Source organism: Oratosquilla oratoria, chromosome 10 (assembly GCF_046742065.1).
Source record: "Oratosquilla oratoria isolate Oo_2021 chromosome 10, ASM4674206v1, whole genome shotgun sequence".
Classification (NCBI taxonomy): domain Eukaryota; kingdom Metazoa; phylum Arthropoda; class Malacostraca; order Stomatopoda; family Squillidae; genus Oratosquilla; species Oratosquilla oratoria.
In genome coordinates, this window is record NC_134786.1 from 50,311,536 (window position 1) to 50,321,535 (window position 10,000).

Genomic DNA, 10,000 nt, shown 5'->3' on the forward strand with positions numbered 1-10,000 from the left:
CCATAATGATAGAAGCGCTGGAAAAACTACAGTCCATAACTGTATTACTCCAAGCAGAAACTCTCATTGGATACATTGAGAAGTTTCACACAATCCCATTGTGATGTGGCACAACATAGGGTACATTGTACACCTCTTATTTTCTTTTATTATTTCTTCTTACGTATGCTTCCCTTCTTTGTTTTTAAACCTTCTGTCCTCCTTTTTATTTATCTCTCAGAGGACGTGCCCAGCAATCTTAGCCAAATCCCTGAGGCATAATTACCCTCATAATTAAGATGGAGTCCCACGCAAAATCTATTTTTAGTTAAGACCAAACGACTTTGATCAACTTCGTGTAGGTGATCGTATTGAAGTTCCCTAGTATGGATTATCTCCTTCATTAAGGAAAAGTCCTTTATATATTTTCATCTGGCTTAAACTAGACAATGTAAACACGAGCAAACCCATCGATGTGACCTAATACCATATAAACACTAGAAATATATATATCTTTCATTTAGTTTTCATATCTATAAGGAGTTAAGTGTTTTCTTCATACATCTAAGGATGTTTTATGCAGTCAACATTTTGGAACCACCTGATTCTCGACCTGGAGATACCCCGACGCTACTAGGTCAGATCGGTCTCTATTCTAATTTCATCGAGTCTTTACTATGCCGAGCTATTCGACAAGTTGTGTGTCATTTTGACAAATGGAAATAAACTCCATCGCAAGGACTCGAATTTTTATAGGATAGCTCGCCAAAATAAAGACTCGGTGAAATCAGAATAGAGACCGAGCTGCCCTAGCACGGTCGGGGATCCTCCAGGTCGAGAATCAGATAGTTCCTTTTTACGGCCTGGGTGGCTCGATGCTATCGCCTTTGTTTCAGAATAAGCAGTCGGTACGGCAAAGGTTCGGGTCCTTGCGATGGAGTTTATTTCCATTTGTCAAAATGAATGAATGAATGAATGAATGAATGACTGACTGACTGACTGACTGACTGACTGACTGACTGACATATGTATGTATGTATATACACACTAGATAATATTTCCCTTTACTAATGCAATGGCCAGGCCAAAGTACACACACACACACTTCATTCCGTTAAATCAAATCCCTGCACGTGCACAAAGGGTGATCCTTCTCCTTGCCACAGCACACGGGCCGAGTGAAATTCATCGAGGCACAGCACTTCCGTGACCGACCGCCGGAGATAGTTTACTTCTACTGATTGAGCATATGATGATTTCCCTCTTCTCACACGCAGGATGATTTACAAAGTAGATGCGAAGAACATCTCTTTGGGCCAGGTTATATATATTTTTTAACATGGCAACGTAATCTATTGATTGTGAGGAGAGATAAACTTATGCAACTAAAGAGGCTGACTGGCATGGTGGGGTTTTAACGGAGGTCCCTAGCCAGGCTGGAATCTATCCATTCGGACAATACGAAATAATCTGTCTTTAAGCAGAGCAGAAATAAATGAAATGCCACCGTGCTGGCGGAAGGAAGCATACATTAGAACTTAGAGTGGTCAAGCGGCGTTGAAAAGAGGTCTAGCAAAGGCAACGTTGTTTGTGAACCTCGCAGAGAACACTTCAGTACTAAAGGGAATCGCTTGGCATCTATTAGTTTCTTTTTTAGCATGAATAAACTTAGTGTCCACGGCAGATCACCCATCTTCACCTGACCGTTCCACTGCGTCTACTCCTGTTACATCCTCTACCAGATCCTCTTCCATTACCTCCATCTATCAGCTTCTACTGTTTTTTATATCTTTAGAAACCTCTTTGGATTCCTAGGTGTTCCCTGGACCTCAGTTGAGAAGCCCTGGTCTGTGACTAGTCTTTTCCATGACCTTCAGATTTTCGTTTCCCGATCCATTATTTCTTTTCTCCATTCTTCACGTCTTTAAGTGTTAGTTATGAGGCCTATTTCCTCTTTGGAACAATGGGTTTTCATTACCAGCTGAAGCCATGCCCCTTCTCCTTCACCTTAAAAATTTTTCTTATTGAATTTTGTATCATTGAAAAGCCTGAAAATGTAAAATATATTTCCTTGCTGTAAATCATACTTATGTCTACAAAAAATAGCTCTACAACCAACCAATGAATAGTGCTCTTACAAGTTATGAAATGTTCCTATGACTAATGAATTGTGTTCTTGAAGTAATAAATAGTATTCTTACAAATAATGAACGATGTTCTTACCTCCCAGCACCATGCACGTTAGAGTAACGGGCGTTCCCTCGTTGATAGGGCCAACACGGTCTATCACATCCTGGCCCGTACTGCTATACACCTCCATTTTCACAGGCGGCTCTGGAAATTAAGAAGGAAAGCATAATTAATCAGAAGCACTTGTCAAACACAAACCTCCACCTAGGCAGTTAATTCTTATATATATATATATATATATATATATATATATATATATATATATATATATATATATATATATATATATAGATATATATATATATATATCCCAGATTTGTATCTTGATCCGGATCGCCACCGAAATCTGATGATGTTAGTTGGGCCATGCTCTACTATCCGTTTGGTTAAAATTACCATTCGAACATGACCGAAGGTACCACCTGCTTGCCAAAGATGATATAGAATCAGGTAAATATTGAAACAAAAAAGTATAGTGTGCGATAGAGTTATGTGTATGCCTATGTGGTTCTAAGGGCAGATGAAGAACTACTACGGTTGAGGTTCTGATGAAAATGCCGTCGAGGTACATTGTGGTTGTTGTTGTCGTTCCTGAGCGACCAGTTCCCTCTCCCTGAGGAACACTATGGCTGGAACGGACTTTCCCATAAATCCCGTATAGATTATATGTTGTGTTGTTGGCATGCGTGATTGTGTACAATACAGTCTTCCATGATATGTTGTATAGTGTGGGTTGAAATGTTATATCCTGGACAGTCATCCGTGATGTGGTTATCTAACCACTATTGGTAGCTTAGATGAGCTGGGTGGTGGCAGCACCAGACCCTGGGCAGGAGGACTCTGTCCTCTCGGGGATTCAGAGAGATTGATATCATGGAGTCAGGAATGCAGCTGTGTTGTCTTCCAATCTGTTGATGGAGCAGTGGGCGATGTGATTATAAATATGTTTCTGGAGGCGAGTGTCCGGTGGTTGTGGAGGACAACAGTATTCGTGTATGATATAGGTATTTGGGCATGTGTTCTGCCATGTAGTCATAGAGGTGGTAAAGGAGAGATTTATGAAGGGGATTGGAAGTACAATTTTAGCCTCCATCCTATAGAATGGACATCAATTCACTAAGATAAGTACAAAGGAGAATAACCATAATGATACATGGGCTCAAAAATTTACTTTACGAGGAGAGGGTAGAACCTTAACTTACATTCTCTGGAAAGACGTAGAGTGCGGGGTGGTCTAATAGAGGTGATCAAGGCTTTTAACAAGGGTGACGCAAAGAAGGTGATCATATTAAGACAACATAGCAGGACTCACAGTAATGGATTTAAACTGGACAAATTTAGATTTAAGAAAGAAATAGGCAAGAACTGGTTTACTAAAAGGGTGGCCAATGAATATAATAGGCTTAGTAACCATGTAGTGAGCGCTGAATCTATCGGTTGTCTTAAGAAACGGTTAGACAATTTTATGAATCTCTTATGAATCTCTAATCGTAAAAGAACGTTACATGACTTGTCTGTAGGGGTGGTACCAAGACAGTGTGTGACGTCAGAAAATGACAAATGGTCTTGTATTCCCAGGTTCCAACAAAGGATGATATGCTTAGCCACCGCGTAGAGCGTGTGATGATGAGTATTCGGTTTAACGTCGCGAACTCCCTTTCTCGGGAGAATATCATGAGGCTAGGTGAGCTGTGTTTGTGACGCCTGCGGCAAGTGTTTGTGTGCCTCTCACGTTAAGGTGATTCTTGGTTTTGAAATACATTGGTTAGACTGGTGGCTTTAGGTCCGTATGATCGAGTTGATTACAGATTAGTTTCAGAATCCGTTCCCATCCACAGCAACCCCAACACTCTCGATTCTTTCCCTCCACTCCGCACAATCCATACAAACTTATCAAGTTGAATTGAGTTGCCAATGTCAGAGAGGCTGTGTCGTCACCAAGAGGACAGACCGGTAGTTCTGCAGTTGACTCTCAGAGCTGATCACACTTTAGTACAGAATTTTCAACATGGGGAAGGAGGGATATCAAACGTATTTACAGGGGAGTAGGGGTATTTCATTTGACGGAATAATGTACAAAAAGCAATTGGATCTATCTCACTAAATGTCTAAAGAACGAACTTTAATTTACTATTTGTTGGTTATGTTATCTTTATCACCAAGCCAGTGAATTTTGTATTTTGAAAAAAAAAAGGGTCTTATAACCTAATACTTATTTCCCATGTTATTTGCGTTAGCAAACAAGCGAATTCAGTGTTTCGGCTATTTTTTTTTTCTTGAATATTTAAAGGGCTTGGAAAATTTAATTAGGTCAAAATGAGGGTACAAAAAAAAAAAAAAAAAAAAAAAAAAAACGCTGGGGGCCTAAGCTTTAGTACATTAATTATCGGGTATATTTGCCAGGTAGGGAGACTCAGGCAACTGAGGCGCCATCTGTCAGCTGACAGAAACAACACAATGGTGACGTCAATGTGAGCACGGCCCTTTGGAGAGCCCTGACGTCACGTGAAGTCGAAACAAAGTCCATAGTGTAGTGTAGTTTAGCCTTATTGGTCTATTACTGGATCGGTCTATCCCCTGAGGGACAATACAGCCTCTATATCTCACCACCAGCTTGATAAGGTTGTATGTAAGTTTTTGGTATGTTGGAATGGCTGGTTGTGAATGAAGTCTGAAATCAGTGTACAGTAATCAGGTTTGCTATACTGATTAGGTGCTAGGAAACATATGCGACACTGATCTACCGCACCTCTGATGTTCGCCGTTGTGAAGAGAGAAGGGTTGTAAAACCATGAAAGTGTTTTGAACTTACCGGGGATCGAACCCGGACCTTCTGGGTTCCGGAGCGGGAAAGTTACCCACTGTCCCACGCAAGCTCCAAACCCACCGTACGTCACCGTAATGAAAGGGTTGATTTATGGTCACGTGACTCAAGAGCTCTTCCAGGATGAGTTAAGGTGAGAGTGGAGGGGGGGAGGGTGGTGGATGGAAGTGGAATGGGTTGGAGTAGGTACGTGCCTTTAACTTGGCTACCCCTCTTATACGGGGGAGAAAGGCTTTTGGTATATAGATAATTTAAACCTTTGGACAGCTTATACATATGCTTTGAGTGTTGCCAGGGAATCTCATTCAGCTGAGCAAAAACTTTTTGAGTGAGAAAGGGTTGCAATGAATTCATCTTGACATTTTTAATTACTCCATTTTGACCTTAAAAAAAAAACTCCATTTCTTCTTCTTTTTTTTTCTCTTATGGTTGATCACCAGATCTTGTTCCAACGTCAGCATCTCTAAAACCTTTTATATCTACGGTTAACAGACTATAACTCCCTTCTAACTTATTTCTCCCCCTTTTATACGTGCCATTAAACCCTTTTCCTTTTCGAATCGGGTTTTACTAGACTTACTATCCCAAAATTCTTAGATCAAGCCTTTTTATTCACGACTCTTTTCAAATTTGTTGGTTAAGGATGGAATCCACATGTACAGTATATATTCTTCTTTGACATTTCTGCCATTATATGCTGGCCGAGCGGCTTAGAGCGTCGCTACTAACGGCGGAGGTCGAGATGACGGCAGTTCAAACCCTGCCGCCTGCGTGTTGAACCAAGGGCATAGTTCATTAAATTCCACGCTACAAAATCCTCTGTAAGGGGCACCACTCTAGCCTCCTGGTAGGGAAATTCGCGACGTTAAATCAAATAATCATCATCACACTCTCTACACGACATCCTTTGTTGGAACTTGGGAATTCAAGATGACTTGTCCTTTTCTGACGTCACACGCTGTCTTGGATGCTACCCTTACGGACTAGAGTCACGCAACATTCTTTTACAATTAGAGATTCATCTCCACTGAAAAAAGAAACGTTGATCAATTTCAATTTCTACTCTACCTCCATTCTGCTACCAGTCTATCTCTTCTTTACCACTTCTATCATGACTCCACCTCATCGGTGCGATACTGTCCCCCGAGGATAGAAGCACTGTTTATTCCTGATAAGATATTCCCTTCCCTTGTGGACACCAAGACCATTTCTCCTTTGCGATCAAAAGGTCGCCACGGTGGGTCGAGTGGAAGGGAACGGAAAGGGGTCACTGGGTATTTGTGGCAATCAACACTCCTTCACCCCCATTCCCGGCGCTATCGGGGCCCCACGACAATAAATAGTTTGCTCATTGCCATAGTACAAGAAAGGGACACCAGGAGAACTTTTTTTTTTTTTTTTTTTTTTTTTTGAACTTCACTACGTTATCAATAGATAGAGCCTTTACTCTTGGGAAAGATAAGAGATAATGCGAGGAAGAGATGGAGTCACAGAGTTGGAAGATTTCGAGAAGAAGAGGCGGTCATAGTTGCGGCCGGCGAAGAAGAGTTGGCCGGCGTCCGAGCGGAGGGGCAGTAAAACATAAAAGTGATAATAACTTTTCTTCTTAAATGAAAATGAGTTTCCAATCATAAAAGAATCCTGTGTAGCTCTGGTCCGTAGTGGTGGTATTAAGCTCTTCTAAAAGTGATAATAACTTTTCTTCTTAAATGAAAATGAGTTTCCAATCATAAAAGAATCCTGTGTAGCTCTGGTCCGTAGTGGTGGTATCAAGCTCTTCTAAAAGTGATAATAACTTTTCTTCTTAAATGAAAATGAGTTTCCAATCATAAAAGAATCCTGTGTGGCTCTGGTCCGTAGTGGTGGTATTAAGCTCTTCTAAGGTATTGATTACATCATATCCTTGTGTTTCGTCTGTACAGCATTATTAAACTGAAATAAGCTACTGTGGTAAGATTGTCTATATCATCTCCCAGGGCACAGAACGGCGACTCTGCAGTGAGCTATGTAGAGGGTTCAGATGAAAACACAGGAGTTCATAGGAACTGTTTACAAGTAACGAGGATTTTTATCTATTCATAAAACACCAAAACAAATGTCATATCTTCAGATCCCACACAATACAAAGACATTCTATTAAGTCAGAAATAATAGAGACCTGTTTTGGTCTTTTGAATGTAAAAAAGACGTTGGTGTGTGACATTAAAAAGCGGAACTTCACGTAAAAAATGATATGATATCAACCAAGCTAAGCTGAAAAAAAAACTTATGAAGCGTGAAAAAGGAAAGATGAATCTGATAATTGCAGGTAGCGGCGACAATAGCATCTGGTCACGACATAACTCACCCCTCACCCCCACCCCTCACAGGCGTCATCTATCCGGGTCGCTGAGTTCCACTGGATTATCTTTGTCTGTCTTTCCTGTATGAGTGTGTATGTATGTGTGTGTGTGTGTGTGTGTGTGTGTGTGTGTGTGTGTGTGTGTGTGTGTGTGTGTGTGTGTGTGTGTGTGTGTGTGTGTGTGTGTGTGTGTGTGTGTGTGTGTGTGTGTGTGTGTGTGTGTGTGTGTGTGTCTTGTCTGTCTGTCTGTCTGTCCTGTATACATTTGTACAGTATATATATCCCCCACTCCTCACAGGCGTCATTTATTATCAGGTCGCCGAGTTCTAGTGGATTATCTCTGTCTGTCCTGTATGTGTGTGTATATACCCTGTATATATATATACTGTATATATATATATATATATATATATATATATATATGTCTGTGTGTGTGTGTGTGTGTGTGTGTGTGTGTGTGTGTGTGTGTGTGTGTGTGTGTGTGCACATATATATATATATACACACGCATTTATATATATGTATATATATATATATATATATATATATATATATGTATATATACACATTTTCTATTAAAGATCACTGCATACTCTGCGTTGGTGATCTTCATCTTAAGAATTTCTGTTCTGAGTATTTTCTTCTCTGTAGCAGGGAGAGAATATATAACATTTCCGAACGAGTCCTTGTTTGGAAATAAAAACCAACATTTAACGACGTTTCGTTTACAAATTAGGCAACTTTTAGTAATTTTATTGAAGACATTTCTTACAAGAATATGAATACAGAAAAATGACATAAAGGAGAGGTCAATGGTTACACGAGTCATGTTCTATTGGTGACGCTGGATGCTCCGAAGAGTTCTAGAGTACCACACATATTTTGTTGAATATTGATTAATGGCATATGGTTTCTAATAAAAACAGCCTATAAACATTTCAGTTTCTTTCTGTTATTATTCTTAACCAAAATTGAGGTGCTTTTATTTAGCAGGTTCCATGAAATGCTGGTATTGTGAGATTTTAGATCAGTCTCCTTGATCTTTCCCCCACTTTTTCGGTCACCGCCTGTATTTGCTTTTTTTCAAGGCCTCGTTTTGATCTATATCATCATTTCTCATTATTCTATTCTCATTTCTGCTCATATTTAATTCTTTTTTCAGATCATCAAGCTCCTTGTTGGTCTCTTCATTATCTCTTTTAAGTTAAGTTATTTCCTTGTATATTGCGCTGTAGTCACTTTTCAATTCTATTAGTTCATCCAACAAATTAGTAATATCCCTATTTCTTAAACTATTTTTGTATCTAGGTTTCCTATCCAACTCCACACCACTAACTAAAATTTTACCTTCTCTTGCAAATCCAGAAAAAAGCATATATACCCAACCTTTTGTATGATATGGGGGTTTAATTCATACAGGATCTTTTAGGAATTACTCCCAACGGAGATTCCACTTTGCTCACGTCCAGACATCTCTTTGCTGATTCGTTTTTCCTTCTTTCACTTTTGTTTTCCTCCATTTTATGTATTTAGTACTAATCTGTATAATAATTATTCCATTTTGGTCACTCGATTTGCATAACTCCCTTCGCGTACGTAAATACTGGTACAACTAGTGTTGTTCCTAAATATCCTAGCGACGAAGCCCTGCCTAGCACAACGGATCTCTTTCCAGACGTCCGACTCCGACTGCAGACTACGTGTGTGCATGCGTGTTTGTGTGCGTGTGTCTGTTTATCTCTTTGTGTATTTGTGTGTTAGTGTGTTTGTCTGTCTACCCATTCGTCTCTGTGTCTGATGGGGTGTCTATCTTTATTTGTTTGTCTGCGTGTCTATCTATACATCTCTCCATCGGTTTGCTTGTCTGTCTGTCTGTCTGTCTGTCTGTCTGTCTGTCTGTCTGTCTGTCTGTCTGTCTGTCTGTCTGTCTGTTTTTTCCTACCTCCTTCCCTTCCTCTCTTTGGACTATGGCTCTCTTCCTCTCTCTCTCTCTCTACTCCGAATAAGGTGCAGTCTCTGTATGAATGTTGGTTATCGTATATTGGAAAATCTTAAAAAAAGTAGTACATACACCCAAAACTGAGCCATATCGCAGATTTTTGCAAATTTATATTTTGTTGTTTTCTTATTGAAACTTTTTTTTTTTAATCATTTCCATTATAGAAATGTATTAGATTTCATGAAACAAATGTTTGCATAACTTCTAGGTTACATTAATAAGTCCGAAATAATACATATTTGACTACTAATTCCTCGGCATTACACAAAAACAAATTTGGACAATTGTTGTGAGTGCAAACTGCGCCAAAAAAATACAATATGAAAACGTGGATTACTCAAAGACGATAAAAGATGATATAAGTACTGTGTTTTGTCGCCAGTAATCGCAGCTTCTATTTTTGGACAAAAAAAAAAAAAAAAAAGGCCAGGAGAGACCAATGATCAATGTAAAAAGATACAAAGGAGAAGAGAGATAGAGAATGAGATAGATAGATAGGAAGATAGACGGATAGATAGGTAGATAGATACATAGATACATAGATAGATAGATAGACAGATAGGTAGATGGATAGATAGATAGATAGATAGATAGATAGATAGATAGATAGATAGATAGATAGATAGATAGATAGATAGATAGATAGATAGATAGTTAGATAGATAGA

General features: G+C 39.4%; 1 protein-coding gene across 3 annotated transcripts in view; it reads right to left on the bottom strand.

Moving 5' to 3' along the window:
- Positions 1-10,000, bottom strand: part of LOC143029204 (neural cell adhesion molecule 2-like) — a 988,127-nt gene that overhangs the window by 238,647 nt on the left and 739,480 nt on the right. For all 3 annotated transcript variants that reach the window (XM_076191770.1, XM_076191771.1, XM_076191769.1), the window contains one exon: positions 2,203-2,313. In XM_076191770.1, coding sequence (XP_076047885.1) covers positions 2,203-2,313 — 111 coding nt within the window. The remainder of the gene's footprint in view (positions 1-2,202; positions 2,314-10,000) is intronic.